The sequence below is a fragment of the Carassius gibelio genome, chromosome B2 (assembly GCF_023724105.1).
Source record: "Carassius gibelio isolate Cgi1373 ecotype wild population from Czech Republic chromosome B2, carGib1.2-hapl.c, whole genome shotgun sequence".
Lineage (NCBI taxonomy): Eukaryota > Metazoa > Chordata > Actinopteri > Cypriniformes > Cyprinidae > Carassius > Carassius gibelio.
In genome coordinates, this window is record NC_068397.1 from 22,520,723 (window position 1) to 22,542,255 (window position 21,533).

The 21,533-nt window shown below is 37.4% G+C and overlaps 1 protein-coding gene across 1 annotated transcript; it reads left to right on the forward strand.

Moving 5' to 3' along the window:
• Nucleotides 1–323: 323 nt before the first annotated feature.
• Nucleotides 324–20,624, forward strand: LOC127951291 (protein FAM163A-like). The gene is made up of 4 exons (XM_052549102.1): nt 324–766; nt 16,217–16,316; nt 16,441–16,555; nt 18,612–20,624. Exons 3-4 carry the CDS (start codon nt 16,463–16,465, stop codon nt 18,969–18,971), a joined length of 453 nt encoding a protein of 150 aa, XP_052405062.1. The 5' UTR covers nt 324–766; nt 16,217–16,316; nt 16,441–16,462; the 3' UTR covers nt 18,972–20,624.
• The last annotated feature ends 909 nt before the right edge of the window (nt 20,625–21,533 follow it).

A 21,533-nucleotide genomic window follows, 5' to 3' on the forward strand; every position in this document is an offset into this window, starting at 1 on the left:
ATAGATAAATAGCTACAGCATGAAGAATGTATTATGTAAATTTTCAAGAGTCAACTGTCAGTTGTAAAAATAAATGTAATACAAAAATTAGGTGTTGTTAGGTTGCCATCAACCAAATGGTTTGCAGTCTATTTTACTTTTATGTAATCAATCGATTCTTTTAAACTATGATTTCATTCAAGCCTCCTGATTTCTTGACTATTATAAACTCACAAGCACGTTTCTAAAAGATAAAGCCATGTGTCGTGAACGCTGTCACTTTTCTCTCTCTATTCTGTGGACAGTGGTCATGTGAAACATGACGCACGCTCATAGGCTGACGCTTTGCTCTCCTAACGTCTGTAAAGGTGTGGGTTCGTTTCCTGACCCTTTCCGCGCGTGCAGGATCATCTCCTCGCAGGCTGTTGCATCCTCCCGAGGGACAGCCTGCACATTACATACCGGTCTCTGATTCGCAATCTGTGTCATGCCACTCATTCATTTGCGAGCTCGGATGTGTTATATTGTCTCTCACAGCATACTCGCGGCTGTTCGCAGGGATACTACGGAATTACATCCGCGACAAATGATGATGTGACAGCCATCCGTTCAGACAGATAATAAAAGCTCGCTGTGCAGTGGACGCTGAATTTCTGCTAACGAAGCAAAGCCCCAGACGAGCCTTTCCATACAGTAGTGTGCACTACTGACAAGCATCAGTCATTTGGAATAATACTCTGCACGCTGCATTACAAACATTCTGGCAGGACGAGAAGCTGGTTTTAAGGTAACTGAAATGTCCTTCTATCCACGTGTGCTGAAATGGTCTGATTTTGATTTTGCAGTGTAATGGAAGTGTTCAAGTGCCAGTTCAGTCTGTAAATGTGTCTGGTTAAGGATCCTGGTGTGTGCTCTTTGTTTGCATGAATGATAATAAAAAATCTTACACACATATAGTTGTAAGCAACAGCCATGAAAGTGGGGACACTACACAGAACCATAGGATACAATACATTCATGAAAGTGAGAGAATCCAAAAATAGGTTGATGCTGGCACCAGTTTTTTATTATTTTATTAGCCTATATATATAGTCTATAAACACACACACACACACACACACACACACACACACACACAGTGTGGTTACACTATCCTGGATTAAGATATTTATTTAAAAGAAAAAAAAATATATACAATAAATGAATGAATGTTCTATTTATATAAAGTAGTTAAACGATCCTGGATTAATATATTTAAGTTGCATGTAATTTAATTGTATACTTTTTTTTTTTTATCTATCTCTGTTTTTATACATAATGGCTAATTCAGCCAGATTGATCAAAGAGACGATAGATAGATAGATAGATAGATAGATAGATAGATAGATAGATAGATAGATAGATAGATAGATAGATAGATAAACATTTTTGTGATGGTTGAGGATGATAGTAGTCATATAATTCACACAGAGCTGTTGCTTTTGGCGAAAAAAGTCATGTTTTCCTCAGGGGGAAAGCATATGTTTTCTGTTTCTAGTAGACATGACACATACACAGATGCTGTTTTAGTAGAGACATGATTTCTAGGCCAGTGATGATCTATCTGCCAAGGGGGCCTGGCGTGTTTGGAGCACTTTTTCAACTGTTTGTTTTGCTGGATTAACATGGCAAGCTCTCCAGCAGTGTGCTCTTGTGCTCTTGGCAGATGTCCTGCTTGAGGGAGCATGTTTGTTTGAGTCAAGCTACGGTAAACCACGCAGTCTGAAGTTTTAAAGCCTCACTGTTAGTTGCCTTGACAGGGGAGAGCCTATCAAGGGCTTTTCTGGGAACAATTCTTGTCTGTTGCAAGAAATGCAGTTGAAAGCTAAAGGACGATGACAAGTGTACATGAACATGACGTAATACCACTATGGTTAAAGGGAAAATGATGGAAGATTGTTAGTTGTTTACTGTAGTATTTAAAGGAATACTTCCAAATACCCAAAATATATCCAAAAATGAAAACTTGCTCACCTTCAGGCCATTCATGATGTAGATAAGTTTGTTTCTGCGTCCGAACATATTTGGAGTTATCACCTTTTTTTATCTAACTAACGGCTTGTGAAGTGAAAAACTGCATGTTTGGTAAGAAAGTGTTGTAATGCTAAATTTCTCCAAATCCGTTCCGATGAAGAAACAAACTCATCTACTTTTTGAGTGATCGTATCCTTTAACAGGACTGTAAACTTCCATAGACAATAAAGGAGACATATGACCCCTAATGTTCAGATAAGATGGCGATTAAGTTGGAATTCTAATGGTATAAATTGACAGGATTGCATTTATTCTTTTTAACAAAAAAAAAACCCGAATGATGATACTCGTCTTCTCTCTGTTCATTTTTTTAAATCCATGCAACTGCCCCAGATTTCGACATAAATATATTCTCTCCATACACAGCAGAGATGAGTGCTTTTTGAAGAGAACGGGGTGAAAAATCCTTCCTTCACTACCTACCTAAATGGCCCGGTGATGGAAAAATATTGTTATAGGAATGATATTTGAATAATTGAAAAGGGCCGACTTAAAATTGCAGGCTTGCCTTGATTTCAAGTGCAAAGTTAGAGGCTTCCTCGCCGAAATATTCATGCCATTATTTAAGAGTGGATAAAACAGGGGAAGGGATTCATTCGAAAATGATCAGAGCTCCTGCCTCTCCATTTCACAGAGTGAGAACCGGCTCTCATGGCTGTGGAGAAGAGATTCATTTTAATAATGAAGAAGGACATTCACCTTACTATCTCCCCACACAGTTGTTAAGTGACATCATAGATCAGGCCGACAAGCTGTGTCAAGAGAAGCCTCTCAGCATTGTGATCGCGGCGGTTTCTGTTTGTTGCTGACTTATGTAGCACACATCAAAAACAAATTACAATGTGTTTATGGTGAACAGAGCACTGAGTCATCTGCTTAGTATTGCTTGAGCTATCCAAAGTGAGAGCTTTAATACTTACTGCTGAGTTGGGCATGTGCATGCTTCATTGCGTTGGCATTTGCACTTTGTATGACTTGTAAACAGTGATTTAAAAAGCTCTCTTTCTAGCAAATTTATCCATTAGCATGCCACCTAATGTACTTGAAGGTTAGTTTTGAGTTTTTGTCAGTGGTCATGACTGAAATGTGGGAACATTCAAAAAATGCATTTAATTTTATTATTCATTTTGCGTTACTAATTTCTTGTACTGGAATTGTTGTCTTCTTATATATGTCAAGTCAGGACACATTTATTTGTATAGCACTTTTCATGATGTTAATGTTTATAGCTTAATATCTTTATGGCTTATCGTCACATTTAGCAGATTGGGGCTGGGTGATAATATTTTACATCTTACAATGATACAAGCAATCAAGCTTATATCTGTAAGCAATTCAAGCATATATATGTGTGTGTGTGTGTGTGTGTGTGTGTATCAGAGATGCTCACAAGTCTCTGAGCTAGAGTCCAAGTCAAGTCTCAAGTCTCTGAGCTAGAGTCCAAGTCAAGTCTCAAGTCTCTGAGCTAGAGTCCAAGTCAAGTCTCAAGTCTCTGAGCTAGAGTCCAAGTCAAGTCTCAAGTCTCTTTATTATATTAAGTCTCTGGTTATAATAAATGTTGCATCATGTACAGCGACCCATCCAAGCTGCTTAGAACACTGCATAGCTATATATAAGGAATTCAAAGTATGTAATATGTTATTATGACAACTCTATCTATTAGCATACAATATCAACTTTGATTTTGGTATATAATCAGTGTAAACAGGCTATTGCAACATGACAAAAACACCAAGAATGCTTTACTTTTAAGTTAATATCTGTATTTTGCATTTATGGATTCAGTAATGGCCTTCTGTCTGTCCTGGCTGTATAGCCGCACACCTCTTGTCTGGCTTAAGAATGAACAAAGCTACGCTGACTTATGTTATTCATACAATACCTATTCACAAATAAATATCAAAAACAAAGCCGGCTGCAATGAATTTCTGTGCAAAACAGCTTTTACTACAAACACTTCCACACAAGAACATTGTTATCACACAAGAACATTTTGATAGAGAACCAAAAATATTTAAAGCAGATAAAATTAGAATAAATAAAATGGAAATGTCTACATACTATTACTACTGTAAACTTTGCAAATAGGACATCAGCCCCTTCAAGTCAATGAACAATAACAAAGTGGGCTGCAATGAATATCTGTGCAAAACGTCATGGCTCCGCTCCTACCCAATGACAGAGGCACGCAGGTTTTTTTCCACTGCAGTACTCACGTGAAGGATGCGTGCACAACTAATAACTAACATCATCACGCTATAAAGGGTTGGCCTGCGCTGGGTGCCCCCCTCCCCCTATAACTGTTCTGTCTCGCGGAGTTGCTCATTTGTGTGCATCTGTGTGAAACACGCGCTCTGAAACACGCATAGGAAAAAAAAGCGACAGAAAGAACGGCTCCCCTCCAGCCGTGACTCGGCTCCCATCGTTCATGTTTATGAGCCGTTCAAAAGAATCGGTTCGTTCGCGAACGTCACAACTCTAACAGCGAGCTCATCTGACGTTTACTAAAAATTAACATTGTTCACGAGTCCCGGAGCTCGAGTCCGAGTCGAGTCTGAAGTCTTTCGAGGACGAGTCTCAAGTCGAGTCTGAAGTCACTGTTTGTGCGACTTAAGTCGCACTCGAGTCCGAGTCTCAAACTCGAGTCCCCATCTCTGGTGTGTATGCTGTAAATATATGCATTTTTGCCATTACCTATTAAAGATTCAGCTTAATACAGTGTATATTAATTATTTTTTTTTCCAGTTTGATATAAAATTATTTTTTGCCAATGTTTATGCCACAGTACTGTTAAATCAAATATTACTTAAAACTACGTCTTGCTATTATTATTTTTTTAGCAATTATCTTCTCCAAACCAAACAGATATTTATATAATATTTATGGAATAAAAACTATTATTTATATATGTGGCCCTGGACCACAAAACCAGTCATAAGTAGTACGGGTATATTTGTAGCAACTGCCAAAAATACATTGTATTGGTCCAAATTATCGATTTTTCTTTAATGCCAAAAATCTTTAGGATGTTAAATAAAGATCATGTTCCATGAAGATATTTTGTAAATCTCCTGCCATAAATATATCAAAACTTAATTTTGGATTAAGTAATATGCATTTCTAAGAACTTCATTTGGACTACTTTGAAGGAAATTTTCTCAGTATTATGATTGATTGAGTGTGTGTGTGTGTGTGTGTGTCAAGTAAGTTTAAAAAAATCTGTTCCCATTTTATTATTTTATTATTAAAGTTTTAGTTTAGAGTCTTTTAGTCTTCTTTACTCTAGCATTTGTACGCAGATTGTCTGTCTGTCCCCCTAAACCATGAGCCTCATGTCCATCATTTTTTATTGTCTCCTTTTGTGCTTTAAATAAACGCCAGTGAGTTAAGTGAGGTAGCGGCAATTGCTGAATAAGAACCCAGTCAGCAGCTGCTTTATAGCCTGACATCTGAAGCTGTCTCTTGGTTTGTCCTTGGGGCAGGATGTGTATGCTGGCCGTCCTTAAATCAGGCAACAGAAACCCGCTGGCATAAACAGGCCCAGCTGGAGAAAGAGGCTAAAACTAAAGTTGCAACATTATAGGTCTGGGGGTTTCATTTGAGGTTTCATTTCATCATGAACTCTATAAAATGTTGTGTTTTTATTCAATTTTGATTTTAAATTGGATGTCTTGATAAAGGGATGTGGAAAATAGAATACGAAATTGAAGCATAGCTCTATTTCAATCAGTCCAGGAGACATTGAAGTTGAATAACCCAAATCTTTAAAGTTGATAATGGTGAAATTAGTAAAATGAAGGTGGCCTGTGAACAAGCTCTCTCTGGTCATCAGTTTCTCAACCATCTCCAAAACTCTGACTGTCATTGTATTTGATACGATTTAGGTCAGTCACTACTGTGATTCCTTTAAACAGTTCCTTAAATATCTCTCAGTGACTGTGTCAGAGCCCATTGAGCTGATCTGAGTGCTTCTATACATCAGGTAGTGTTTAATATATGCATGTACTGTCAGTTAGTCACTTGATATTATAAACGGTCACTTATGCAATAACTTACAAGACAATTTTCCTGGAGCAATCTGGTTATAAAAGGGATAGTTCACCCAAAAATATATATTATGTATTCCTATTTTCTCACCCCTAATGTATTCAGTGGAAAATAAGAGAAGATATATTGAAAAATGTCTAAAATCTGTGGGGTTCAATATTTATTTATTTATAAAATTCATACAGGGTTCAGATGACATGAAGATGTGTAAATGATGGTGAAATGTTAATTTATTTCATAGATAGAATCAGTTATGGCATGTTACATTTATATTTAGTCATTTAGCATCCACTTTTATCCAAAGTGACTTACAAATGAGGACAATGAAAGCAATCAAAATCAACAAAAGAGAAATGATGCGCAAGTGCTATAACAAGTCTCAGTCAGCTTAAAATAGTACATGCAGCAAGTTTTTTTTTATAATAATATAACAAATAAAAAAAGGATAGAATAGAAAAAGAATAGAGAAGCTAGTGTTAGTTTTTTATTTAAAGAAAACAAGCAGTAAATGAGTGCAAGTCTGAAAGGGGCCCTTTTTTTGGAAGAATAAAATTATTGTAGAGATTGCTAGAGTTATAGGGTCAAATAAAGATGGGAGAGATGTGTTTTAGCTCATTCTTGAAGATGGGAAGGAGGATTCAGCTGCTCGGATTGAGCTGGGGAGGTCCTTCCACCAGGATTTTTTATTTAAAAGCACATATGTCTGAAGTAAAGAAATTTAGGTAAAGGGGTGCAGAAACAGTGGTTGTGTTTTATGCAAACATCAATGCTTTGAATTTTTTGTGAGCAGCTATTGGTAGCCAGTGCAAATTGAAAAACAGAGGTGTGACCCAGGCATGACCTGGAAGACCTGCCAAAAGAGCATTGCAAAAGTCCAGCCTGGACAGAAAATAGCTTGAACTAGAAGTTGTGAAGCATGTTCCGAAGTAAAGGGTCTGATCTTCTTGATGTTGAATGAAGCAAATCTGCAGGACCGGGCAGTTTTAGTAATGTGGTCTGAGAAAGTCAGCTGATCATCAGTCACAACTCCCAAGGTTTCTGGTTGTTTTTGAAGGAGTTGATGTACCTAAATGGATGATGAAATTGTGATGAGATGATGGGTTTGCTGGAACCACGAGCAGTTCAGTCTTGGCAAGGTTGAGTTGAAGGTGATGGTCAAGAAATGTCTGTTATACAAGCTGAGATGCAAGGAGTTATTGTCGGATCATCAGGATGGAATGAGACGTAGAGCTGATTGTCATCAGCTAAGCAGTGATATGAAAAGCCATGATTCTGAATGACAGAGCCTAGTGATGCCATGTAGACAGAATAGAAGTGGTCCGAGAATTGAGCCCTATAGCACTCCAGTAGTTAGATGTTGTGACCTGGACACCTCACCTCTCCAAGATACCCTGAAGGATCTATCTGAGAGTTAAGACTCAAAGACTGGAGTACGGTTCCTGAGTCACCCTTTGCCAATAGGGTTGACAGGAGGATCTGGTGGTTAACCCTGTCAAAAGCATTGGATTGATCCAGCAATATACGTACCAAAGAATTGGAATGTGCTCTTGCCAGTCTTAGGGCTTCAACAACTGAGAGCAAGACAGTCTCAGTTGAATCTCCACTTCTGAAACCAGACTGGTTGCTGTCGAGGAGGTTGTTCTGTGTGAGAAAGGAAGAGACTTGGTTGAACACAGTGTTTTTGCAATGAAAGGCAGAAGAGAAACCAGTCTGTAATTCTCTAAAAGAGATGGGTTAAGTGTGGGTTTCTTAAGTAGTGGGGTTATACAAGCCTATAATGTTAATGATATCCCATGTTAATGAGAGTGGTATCCCACAATGATATGAAAGGACTATTATTATTCATTTGTTTCCTGTTCTGGTCTAAAAGTCAGGGAACAATCCACAGTTTTAAAAAAAATAAAGAAAAACAACAAAGTGACCTGTGATAACAAAAATACATTAATATAAAACCTCTGACTTTCAAATTCTACTTTCAGCTCCCAAAGAGAAACTGAACAAGATCACTCTAAATCCTTTAAGAAAGCAGCCCACTGTAGGAGAATTCTCCACAGTGAAGAAGGATTATGAGAAAAATTACGCTGAATGGGGTTTGATTTCTGTCTCTTTTTCTTCTCTTATTATGCCCAGTGGTTTAAGTGTATGTTGTAAAGGCTAGAACTGCAATTAGAGTAAATGAAAGCTCGGACTGTTCTAGTAAGTGCCCTTAGGGCTGTCCATAGAGAGTGCAATCTCAGCTCTTTGCAAGTTGTTTTCTATTAGCGCCACGCTGCTGTGCTTGTTTTGTTGCAAAGCTGGTGTTATCATAAGGCATGAAAATTAGACTGTTGAGGGAAATTAGCTGTATAATAGTCAGACAGTGTTCAAATCATCAGAACTTGTCAAACGGGGTTCGTTCAGTGCTAGTCATTTATATTTAGCATTTTCTAAACCATGGGACATTTATTTTGTCCTATTTAGCTTGTTCAGTGACATGAACCATCTTGCTGCCACTTTAAATAGTGATATATGAGGTTATTTACACTGAGAAAACAACACTGCCACACTGAAAAAAACACCGTAGTTGCTCACCAGCATACTGTATTTTAATTCTGATGCTGGTGCCCAGCATAGAATGCTGATTTTTGATTTTCCTACCAGGCATCTTAGCTTTACCAACACAACTACCTTGAAATAAACAAGCCTGCAAATTCATATTGCAGACTGGTCTTTTTAGCAGGTTTTCCTTTCTAGCATTAGCTTAGCTAATCTTTAGTGTTTTATTAATGCTCTTTTTTGTTAATGCTGGTCTTCAGTTTGCAATGAGCACATGATGACACTTCTCAGAACTTCCCTCTAAGGAGTTTTGGACATCTAGGACTTTGGAGACATTAATGTGACTGACGTCTTCACACTAGACACTAAATTAAGTTCAGTGTTGATTTGCTGTCATGTTTGATGAGATTTGACTTTACTTTTCACACTGCAGACATATTTGTGTCGTAAACATGTGGAACGCCCACAGCTTTATTGGGCCTGGTGTGCAGTCGGAAAGATAAGAGGTCAGACAGAGCTGCCAGATAAAAAGTCCATAACTTTTCTGGAGCAAGGTCAGGGAGGACACATGCCACACTCTACCAGAGCTCTTGAGGGGAAGTGTCATCATGTGCTCCTTTAAAAAGAAGCAGAGGGGAAGCTATGGAAGTAAGAAGAGTCTTATTTTTGGCAAGGAGTGATATAGAGAAATTAGACAAGAAAACTGAGCAGGTGAGGGGAAGTGAGCAGGTGGTGAGCAGTTCTGAAGATCTAAATATGTCTGTGTTATATAATATTATATCTTAAATGTTTGGGTTCAGTAAGATTTCGTTTAAATGGCACCTATTATGAAAAATTCACTTTATAATTGTTTAAACAAATGTGTGTTGGCAGTGTTTGTACACAACCAACCTATAATGATAAAAATCCACACACTCTTGTCGGTGCCAATAGCCTAGTGGGCAAGCCAAGTATGTCGATATATAGTGCTGTTGCACTATGGGTGTCCCGAGTTAGAATCCCAGCTTGACAGTGGCGGATCTAGAGATTTTTTCCTGGGGTGGCGAAGGGGTGACATGAGGTTTCAGAAGGGGGGCCATGGACACTATTCATAATTTAAAATGCTACGGTTTTCACTGAATGTGTTTTGTTCTCTACACTACATTACATGGAGATGTAGCGGGGTTTTTTCTGGGTGTGGGTCTTAATTTGTGAATTGTGGATCCTTTCTCTGTGTAATCAGTGAGCTAAACTAACGTTAGACCCTTATCTGACCTGACGATCATAGAAAATTCGATGAGACAACAAAGTATTGTGATGTAATTAACGTAACAATGTGGTTGTTGCCGGGTTAATTGTCTGCTTATGGACTTTTTCGACTTTGTGTCAAACTTACCTCTAAACTCACTGCTAACTGCTCACCCTCTCTTCTCCGAGACACTGCGTACTGCAGACAGATGTACTGTGCAGCCTGCCCAGGCTGCCCTGCTGCCACTGACTGGTGAAATTTTGCAGGGGTCGCTGCCGTGCTGGTGATGGGTGAAACCATTGTGACTGTGAGGGGAGGGATTCTAAATCTGCGATTTCTGTTTGAGAGGAGTTTGGTGCGGGGATCCTTGGCCTTCAACGTGTAGGCTATGAACATAAAATATACTTGATATTATAAAATTATAAAATATTATAAAAAATATTATCTGATTTATAAATGGGGTGGCAACAGGGGCAACACCCCGTAGATCCACCTCAGCAGCTTGAGGACATTTCCTGATGTAAGTAATTCATATAATGTTAAATATCATTCCAGTATAGTGGATGAGCACGAGCTGATAAGCAGAGCGAGCTGAGTGGAGCTTGTCGAGTGAATATCTCACAGACATCACTGGAAAGTTTATACAGGTGCATCTCAATAAATTAGAATGTCGTGAACGAGTTAATTTATTTCTTTCAATCAGCTAATCAACTCAAAACACCTGCAAAGGTTTCCTGAGCTTTCAAAATGGTCTCTCAATTTGGCTCACTAGGCTACACAATCATGGGGAAGACTGCTGGTCTGACAGTTGTCCAGAAGACAATCATTGACAGCCTTCACAAGGAGGGTAAGCCACAAACATTCATTGCCAAAGAAGCTGTCTGTTCACAGAGTGCTGTATCCAAACATGTTAACAGAAAGTTAAGTGGAAGGAAAAAGTGTGGGAGAAAAAGATGGACAACCCACCAAGAGAACCACAGCCTTATGAGGACTGTCAAGCAAAATAAATTCAAGAATTTGAGTGAACTTCACAAGGAATGGACTGAAGTTCGGGTCAAGGCATACAGATGTGTCAAGGAATTTGGCTACAGTTGTCGTATTCCTCTTGTTAACCCACTCCTGAACCACAGACAACGTAAGAGGCATCTTACTTGGGCTAAGGAAAAGAAAAACTGGACTGTTGCCCAGTGGTCCAAAGTCCTCTTTTCGGATGAGAGCAAGTTCATAGAGTCTGGAGGAAGGGTGGAGAAGCAAATTGCTTGAAGTCCAGTGTTAAGTTTCCAAAATCTTTGATGATTTTGGGATACAATGTCATCTGCCGGTGTTAGTCCATTGTGTTTTTTGAAAACCAAAGTCACTTCACCCGCTTACCAAGATATTTTGGAGCACTTCATGCTTCCTTCTACTGACCAGCTTTTTGAAGATGCTGATTTCATTTCCCAGCAGGATTTTGCACCTGCCCTCAGTGCCAAAAGCAGCAAAGGTTGGTTAAATGACCATGGTGTTGGTGTGCATGACTGGCCAGCAAATTCACCAGACCTGAACCCCAGAGAGAATCTAATGGGTATTGAAAATGAGAAACAAGAGACCAAAAAATGCAGAAGAGCTGAAGGCCACTGTCAAAGAAACCTGGGCTTCCACACCACCTCAGCAATGCCACAAACTGATCACCTCCATTCCAAGCTGAGTTGAGGCAGTAATTAAAGCAAAAGTAGCCCCTACCAAGTATTGAGTACATGTACAGTTAATAAACATACTTTCCAGAAGGCCAACAATTAACAGTACAGTGCATGTGACGCAAATTACATCACCAAAACAGCACGGACGTACTCATATAATATAATGAGTGGTTCCCTGCATTATTTTAGGAAAATATTTTATGATTACAGTATGCACCTTTAAAATGAACAGTGAAAGTAACAAAAGCGTATACAATACATTTTAACAGGTATAATTAAGTGTGGAAATAACTGAAGGAAATATATGTTTGCTAACTGGAGCTTTTATTATGGCACAGTCGACCGCTTCCGCTCCTTACGGTTGTGCGTATGTGAAAAAAAGAAAAGCAGCCTGTTTTATCACAATAGATACATTTGAAAGTTCTGTTACAATGCTACTCTGTGTGCTCGTCACCTGTCTAATAAAACGCACAACATATTAAAGCGTCTTTGGTGTTTCCATGTTTTCTACAAAAAAAAATTTGCTTCTACAAAACAAAACGGTCTGTGTCACTAGTTAAAATTGCTTATTTCTCTGGATTTAAACATTCTTCAGAACATTTGGGATAATGTAAGTTCACAAGTCAGCAAAATATATAACAGTGTTCTAATGGTTTTGGATTTATTAATTAATAAATCTTGCATTTTGTGCCTTTAATAATACACAGATCTAATATAAACATGCAATCTTTCACATAACCAACTGTGTTTTTTTAACGCATGTTTTGCATGCATGTTTTTCTATAAATGTGTTTGTGTTTGACCGTTTAAGTGCAAGACGGGTTAAGACATGACAGGTGCTTTTTGTGCGTTTGCTTTAGATGTGTGTGCTCAGAAAATGGTATATCCAATGGTATCTCACGACCAATTCATATGTATTTTACGAGGTGGCTAATTCGTACGACCTCACTCATTCAATTTTGTGACAGGTAAGTTTAGGGGCGGGGCAAGGTGTAGGTCATTCTTACAAATTCATACAAATTGTGCAACTCATAAAATATGTATGATTTAGCAAAAATTTGCCACCTCATAAAATATGTATGGATTGCTGTGAGATTGGGCTGGTATATCAGAATTTTAAAACTCATGATTTTAGCGATAGACATGATAACCAAACAGATGTTTTTTTTGGCAGAGTATCAGCGGTGCGAGCTGTAATGGCACAGACATATTCTGGAAAAGGGGGCGGAGAGCAGCAGTTAATTTGCATTTAAAAACACATGCATACATCCACTCAAAATAGTCATTCTCAAAATGATGTATGATGTAATAGATAATCTGTGGAGTATTTTGAGCTAAAGCTCCATAGACACATTCTGGGGACACCTGAGACTTATATTAGGCCTACATCTATTTAAAAGGAGCATAATAAGTATAAAATAAATTATAAAGTGATAAAAATATATATAATGTTAGCATATTAGTGCTAATGTTAGCACATTATATACATCAGTGTGTGTGTGTTCACTGCTCTGTGTGTGTGCATTTCGGATGGGTTAAATGCAGAGCACAAATTCTGAGTATGGGTCACCATACTTGGCTGAATGTCACTTCACTCACTCATATTAGAATGATTTCTGAAGGACAATGTGGCACTGATAATTCAGCTTGTATCATCACAGGAATCAATTATATTAAAAAATATATTAAAATACAAAACGTAATTTTTCCAATACAAAAGCACATTTTCATAGTATATGCTCAGCTTCAGGTGTGGCTTCTGTGATGCTTTGGGAGTGTGAAGATGGCTGACGTGTGCTGATGATGATCTGAAATATAGTGGTGACTAGAAATGAAAGAGGAAAGTGAGTAGAAGGAAAGGAACGATAGAATGGACGAAGGAGAAGGGTGGAGAAGTGGATTTGGGGAGAAGTGGGTCCGCAGCCCTAGGTACCATGGCAACGGAGATATACGAGCATCTGTCCATTGATCTGCAGACTCATTGGTGTAATAGAGTGAGCCAGGTGATAAACGAGCACGCTGACAAGGTCTGCGCCAGGTCACACTTCCTTTTGCAGCACATCTCCGTCGACATCTCCTCACACGCCTGCATAATATACATGGGATGGTTATCTCACATTATGCACGTTCCATGAATAAGTAAAGGAAAACATAAAACAAACAATCTCTCAAACATATTTGGGGGACGGGGAAGCCGTCACAGCTTGTGATTCTGAGCTAAACTCAAAAACACTGAAATGTAATCTGCACAAATGAATGGTATGGTAGTTTTATTATCACAGTGTTCATTGCACCCTGTGGCTTTAACTTTTTAGTGTGAATAATTGATTATCCATTTACAAAAAATCTCTCCGGGGAATTGAGGACCAATTTAATGCATAGCTCAATTTAATGGTTCTCCTTTTTTGGCTTCAGTGTACTCTGCAGCATGGTTTTATCTGTAATATGGTTGTGGAGTATGTAAGGTCAGACACACATTGGGTGTAAGAAGAAAAAGACAAACCACATGTAGTAAAAAAAAATTTGGCTGTAGGAAAGGAAGTCAAATCTAGCTTTCAGTTAAAAGATCACCTGATCACCTTATTGGTAAAATCTTCATGGGGTTTAATTCAGAGTAGCATAATATTCTTACAAGTGATGTGAAGTTCTGTTCATTTTACAGATCTTTGAATCTTGTTTGTCAAACTGTAACACTCTGCATTGAAGTCATTTTGCTTGTTTGAGCAGTAAATTTAGAAGTAATTTAAACATTTAAAGTAAAATGTTACATTTTCAATAGCCACATTCCTCCAAAAGAATCCACGTTCACAAATGTTGCTTATGCAGTTTCCATAAGACCAGTGAACAAAAAAAATGGACCAAAAAACTAAGGAAACACTCAGGTTACAACAAACACAGGTTACAGAGTCTGTGTTGCTTTAATGTGACAAATAAATGAAAGGTTATGCATGAGCGTGAAAATGAACAGATTCTCATAGACAACTCATGTCACAAAATTAACAAAATGTTTTTGAAAGACCCATCACTATTTCTTTTACATATGATTTTTGAAGCACTTAGCATGTTAGGGGCCATTCACACAGGAAACGGAAAAATGTGGAGCGCGAATAGTAGAATTGGAGAAAAACCAGGTCTTGATATGTAGTTTTTAAAAGTTTAACTTATTTTACCTTGAACAGCACAAACTTGAAACTTGACATAAAAGACATAAGCATGGTCATATTAGATAAGACTATTAAGTAGGCTTATTATTTATGGGTAAATAAGGTGCTAAGATGTACCTTTTAGCTTTTGTATCTCAGGGTTCATCCCCAGTGACACCTTTTGCACCTTTTTTAGTGTACAAACATGGTTAGCTGCATCTTGCATCTATAGTGTTTGAATAGAAAATATCAAAGGACATTGTTTTCATACGCTGCAGTGTTTGTTTTGTTGCAATTGCTTTAAGATAATATATGAATAAAACTTAAATAATTTAAATCTCAGACTCTTTCGTTGAGTAGCTGCTACTCCATTTTGTGTCTATACATTTATTTATTTAATTAATGGCTGACTGCATTTATGCATTACGTAAGCTTGGTATCCTCGTTCTAGTAGATAACAGAAAATAGCTGCATTGGAGTGTTGCCAAGATGATCACCAAGTGAGCGGACTTTGGATTTTTGTATTGTGTTCAGAAATGCCATTAAATTTCACAGTTCAGTATTGCCAGAAATTAGCACATGAAAATACTCGGATAAACAATTCTCCAATTCCCACCCGTCCATGTTATTCAAAGGGTTCTCAGTGTACTTACAGTGACCTTGTCCAGCCCATCAGCTGCATGTAATTGTCGGAACGTCTAACAGTGGTCCATTGCTGTCCGTGTTGCCATGATAGGGGGGTTTGACCTCCAGCAGCCCACTGAAAGATCCTACAGAGTTGAACTGCTGGCAAGCAACACAGGGGACAGGAACACACTGCTTGGCCACATTCCAGGGAGAATAGATGGCACATTGCTTTTAACAGCATTAGTATTCCACCATTTCTGTATATAACTTAGTGCTTTTACTCTGAGAAAATGGAAAGGAAGAGGACGTTTTTGAACCAGATTTTGAACCAGATGAGCCTGGGTTCTGTTTAAGGGGACATTAATTATTTAATATTTCATTTGTTTCAACTGTATCTTAAGTCCTCTATAGTAATGTTGCTTTTAAGTGTATATATTTTTCTCATTGGTTTTCATATAGTACTTTATGTCAGGCTTCGAACCAAAAAGTTAGGATAATATTCTCTTTATGTTGTCCACCATGTTTGCTCTCTCTGACCATTTTCTGCCAGTGGCTTCTATTAAATTATCCTTGATTACATGTTTATTGCCTTGAATTATGATCATGGTATCATGATCTGTAAAAAATTTGAAATGTCTCCAAACTTAATGTATGCTTACAATCTTTGTAGATGTCAAAATCTCATTAACACATTATCTTAGTTGAATAAATGAAAACAAATGTAATGTGTATCTCTGTGGTCCATACAAGTAGATTGTGTCGTGGTAATTTTTGCATATCTTTTATTGTACTGCCTCCTTCTGGACGGAATTGTTATTGTTGCTGTTATACTATTGCTGAAACAGAAATTTTTTGTAAAAAAATCTACCATTCACATCACGTTTCACTTCTTCTGTGATATCCAGAAACTGTACAGCCGAGTATCTGCAACCCATGAGCCGTGTGTCAGGAGAAGCAGCAGTACAAACTCTCTGTGGCCTGTCTTCCTCTCTGCTCTCTTCTAATGTAAGTGCTGAGCGCAATCCATCAACGTGTTTTTGTGTTGTCAACTGTTTTAAGTATCTGTCTGTTTTTACATATGGAAATGAAGTTTCAGCGAGACAGTTGATTCCCTCTCTTTTATTCTCAGGGTTTGATGGAGATCTGGTCGGATGACAGCTGGAACTGTTGTCATAACCGGAGGAATTCTCGCGACAGTGATACTACTGTGTATCATTGCAGTGCTTTGTTACTGTAGACTCCAGGTAAGCATTGCATTTACATTTCATTGCAGGGTTAAGGAGCCATCCACACAGAACATGTTTTCGCATTAACGCAGAAGGTCTCACTATGAGTCACTATTCTAAAAACCCAAAGAAAATTCCTGAATGTCGCATCAGGAGCCATTCACACAGTACAGGTTATTGACTTTAATAACAAAAGACACAGGGCTGATGAATTGGAAACAAAATGCAGAAGCTAAAGATGTGTTTTTTAACACTTTAACTTGAGCACCATGTTTTTTAGATCAAATATGTATGTCTATTTACATTGAAAACAATAGAAAAGCAGTGCAGTGAAATGCAAAAACCTGATTTGTGTGAATGAGCCAAAATTGGTTGATCTGTTTAGTCTGTTGTCCTAAAACTCACTAAAAATAGCATTTTTAAGAATTCCCTTTAAGAATTTCTAATGGGGTTTCAGATTTAAAATTACATATCTTTTAGGATTACCAAAATGTTTTCAGAATTCACACTTATGATTTGCCTTGACTTTATATATAAAAGTCTCTTCGAGTAGTGCTAACCACAGATCCTTTTCTATCAATATATTATGACCCCTAGTAAAAAAGTAATATACATACATATACATTTATTTCATACTATGTATAGTTAAAATCTATTAAAATATTTACAGACATTTCGTTTGAGACTTACGGATATAAAAATTATAATTAAACCTTATGTGGAGTACTACTTGTGCACAATGCACATTTCTTAATATTAAGTCTAAAATTTGTTTTTACTTCGCTGTTGATGAGGACTGTATGATTTTTGAATAATATAGGTATTTAAATACAAGAGATTTAAAATGTACTGAAGTTTACTGCAATAGTTCCACTTTAGCATATTCAGATGTACTTAAAAATACCTTTAGGTGGACTTTAGCACTACTTCCGCATAATTAAAGTGCATTAAGTACAAAATTAGTTGCAAACAAAAAGGGATAGTTCACCCAAAAATGTTAATCTGTTAATCTGCTTACTCTCCATTTAGACAAAAAGGTTCTTCTATGGCATCACGAAGCACCTGTATTTTTAAGAGTGTACCAACACAAAGATTTTTTACTAAAACCATTGCAGTCTGTCAGTCCTACAATGGAAGTGAATGGGAATCATGGCTTTGAAAGTCAAAAAAACACACACAAAAAAAGCTAATTAAACCCTGCAGCTCGTGATGATACATTCATGTATAAAGACACAAACCGAACAGTATTTATATATTTATTTTTACCTCTGATTCACCACAATGTCCGAACTATCCTGAGTAGGTTCTATTTCTCAAATGGATCCTTGACACTCTATCTACAATCTCAATTAGGTGTGTCAATAGTCCATTTGAGAGATAGGTGGCTGTAATGCACTTATAAGTCTGCGATCCGCCGTAAAGCAAGAAGAAGAAGTCACGCGCCGTCTGCTAAGAATGCACTCAGGACTGTTTCGGACATTGTGGTGAATCAGAGGTAAAAAACAATGATTGTTTTGTGTCTTTACCCATCAGTGTATTGTCACGAGTCACAAGGTTTAATTTGGTTTAGTGTATGTTTTTTTTACTCTCAAAGCCGTGATTTCCATTCACTTCCATTGTAAGACTGACAGACTACAATGGTTTGAGTTAAAAATGTTTGTTTGTGTTCTACTGAAGAAACAAAGTAACCTTGGATGCCCTGGGGGTGAGCAGATAAAAATAACATTTTTGGGTGAACTATCCCTTTAAGTATTCCAGTTCAGCATACTAAAAATACAACTTCAGGGTATTTTTATTAAGCACATACATTTTTAAATGTATTTGTCATATACTTGATTTCAAATACATTTTAGTATATTTATTTTTCACTAAACTCAGTTTTTAGCTACTTGTTGAGTTAAAAATGACCTCATGACTGAACAGCTCTATTATTTAAATAACTAAAATCCATTGCAGAACCATTCCGTGCTCAAAAAGGTTCTGTGTGTTACTCAACAATTTGATGAAGATCTGCGTTGAAGGCCCAGTGTCTAATCTAATTTCCTCTGCATATCAAACCGTCCCTCCATCCTAGTATTACTGCTGTAAGAGGAATGAGTCAGAAGGGGAGGCAGGCTCAGTCGCAGATCCTCAGCCACAGTTCGCCTGCAACGCATGCAGCGCTCCGGGAGTGGACGGGGCGGCCGTCACACCTCTCTCGCTGCCCTACGACCCCGCTTCGTCTCACAGCTACTGTCCGACTTGCTCACCCTACTACCTCCGTGGCACGGATGAGATGCGGAATGGCGGTGAACGCCTGTCTTACATGCCCACTCACTATGAGAACCATGGGGCCACTGCCCTTGGTCTGGCCGCCATGTACGGCCCTGTGCTGAGCCATCGCAGTACGCCAGACTTTTACACCAATACACGAGCCATCAGCACTGACGTCTGACATTCACAGACCCTTAGATGGACCCAGGGACAGAGCTGCTGGGGCAGTTACATGTCCACATGCCAAGAGTTAAAAAGACCTACGGGATGCCATGTTATTCTTCCACGCAGGTCTAAGGCCATCTTTAGTGTTCCATTGTCTTTTGTTTTACCTGCTGTTTACCTCTTATCTCTTCTTCTCGCACATCCATCCCTTTTGTGCTTTGAGGACCATGTGTTATATGACATGAAGTGTTTGTGGAGTTTTGGGCCTTTTTAATTTAAGTTTTAAAGGTTTAATGCAAATAGGGTGTTTTATATATCTGGACAAGACAGAGATAAAGCATATATTGTAGTCAGAAAATCAACCCAAGGAAGCTTTTTAGGCTCATCACAAGTATTTTGTTGTTTATTGTGACATAAAAAGCAAACGTTCCAAACTAATTTTTTATAGCTTTTAAAAAAAGTATCTTTGTTGAAAAGAGCATGACATTCAGTTTTAACTAAATATCCCCTGATATACTGAATCTTTGTCTTTGAAAAACTTATTTTAGGATGAGAAATTAAACAAAATGTGATTGTCTTCATGTATGTTGAACTGTTGGGAAAATGATAAATGAATAACTGATGATTATTATATTGGTCAGTATATTTGAATAAATGTGTCACATTAACTAAAATTCACAATGGCACAGAGTTATCAGCTAATACTGAGGTTGGATTTTAAATGTTAATTCTTACTTTTTTGTCCATATCCACTACAGACTACAATTAAGAGCTTTTTAAAGTAGCATTTTCAGAAATGTCCGAGCGCATATCATTTTCAAATTTATATGCAGCATTTTCAGAAATCTTCTGAGGCACTGAGAGGAAATGACTGGAAAATATTGAAAACATTTCATTATCTTGTCCCTGTTTGTATGATATTATGGAAGTGGAAATTATACTTATCTACTACGTTAACAATAGTTTCCTTGTCTTTGCAAATGTGTTTATGTAAATTCTTATATTTTCTCACATACTTGTTTCAGTAGCCATTGGTTTATGAATTGTGCATTCTGATGTCTGTGTTCACTCTCTCTGAAGCACTGTTTGTTAGGTAACTGGATCATATTACAAATCACAGGATGACACTTCTCTTTTACATGTGAATACTTTTTGCCAAAAATGGGGAAAAAATATTTAAGTATATAAGTCTATGGTTTAAAATACTGAGGAAATAAAAGAGTAGCCTATTGTCCACATATTTCACTGAATGCTTTTGAATATAAATGAAGCATTTATAAATGCCTGTAGAGTTTTATAAAATTGGTAAATTGTGATCAGAGTAATAAAAGCCATTTCACATCGATACAAATACATTTACATAAAGATCAGATTATTTCAATGATTAAAATGTTTCCTGTCAAGTCTATATCTATCTGTATCTAAAACCTGACTGCCAATGCTATATTCTTCTATATTCCTATTCATGGAGATGCTTTGGCACTTACCATAAAAAACTGGTTGACAAACGTTTTAAACGATTTAACATTTTCACTTTTACTCCCCATTCACTGAAAAAATGCTGACATTTTGTGATAACGTCCCAACTGCACATCATATATAGGGTACGTATTTCAACAAAAGTACAAAATTGACTCTGAATGCCAGTGTGCCTTTTTGTGTTCACTTATTTACTTAACAGCTAGCAAAATATGATGATAGTGTAATTAGACAGAATCAATAGCAAAAACATTTAAAGGGGTTTTGAAGCAAGTATATGAAATGAACATTTATTAACACAAAATAAATTATCACTATTATTCTTATTATTATTATTTTGTCTTTTTTTCTATTTGAAAAAAATATAATTTTATAAATAAATATAATTTATACCTGTGATGGCAAAGCTAGATTTTCAACAGCCATAATCGTGCTAATTTTTTTCTGGATGTTTTTAATCAATAGAAACTTCAAAAGGACTGCACTTATTTGAAAGAGATTTTTCCAAACAATCTGAATGTTTTGCTCTCAGTTTTGATCAATTTGATATATGCTTGCTTAATAAAATTATTAATTTCTTCAAAAGAATCTTAATGACAAACCTCTGAATGGTATAGTGTACAGAACCACTGCTTGAGGAAACACATTTTCTTTACTTATCTTACACTTTTCTATTTGTAGCCTGTTCTTTCACTTTTGCATCTTAAAGTGCTGCATTGGGAGTGCCAAGAAGGGCTGGGACTGCATTCTCTCTGTGTATTGTGTTAGACTACTTGAAGGACCAGTTTAAGATCTTGTTAAACAAATAGCTGTTTCATGCATTTCATTTGCATTGCAGTTCAGCAAATGTAAAGAATTTCACTCTCAGCATGATGAAGCTTTCCTCTGAGTTTTCAGCCATAATAAGCAGCACACTTAACACACGAATGAGAGAGTCACTCTCCCTGGAGAAAGTTGTGTGTTTGTTTGCTTCACAGGATCATGACGAAACCTGAAGACTGAGACGTGGTGCCTCCTTCAGTACAAGAACCTTTGAACACCATGACACTTTGCTTCTTGTCTTTATTGCTCTCTTCTCCTCCCTTCTTTCAATTATTAA

Bases quoted from the DNA above. Each gene is read 5' to 3' on its own strand.
- LOC127951291 (XM_052549102.1), top strand. From the start codon at position 16,463: ATGACAGCTGGAACTGTTGTCATAACCGGAGGAATTCTCGCGACAGTG. The intron at 16,556-18,611 runs GTAAGCATTGCA...CCTCCATCCTAG, and splicing joins TTTGTTACTGTAGACTCCAG to TATTACTGCTGTAAGAGGAA.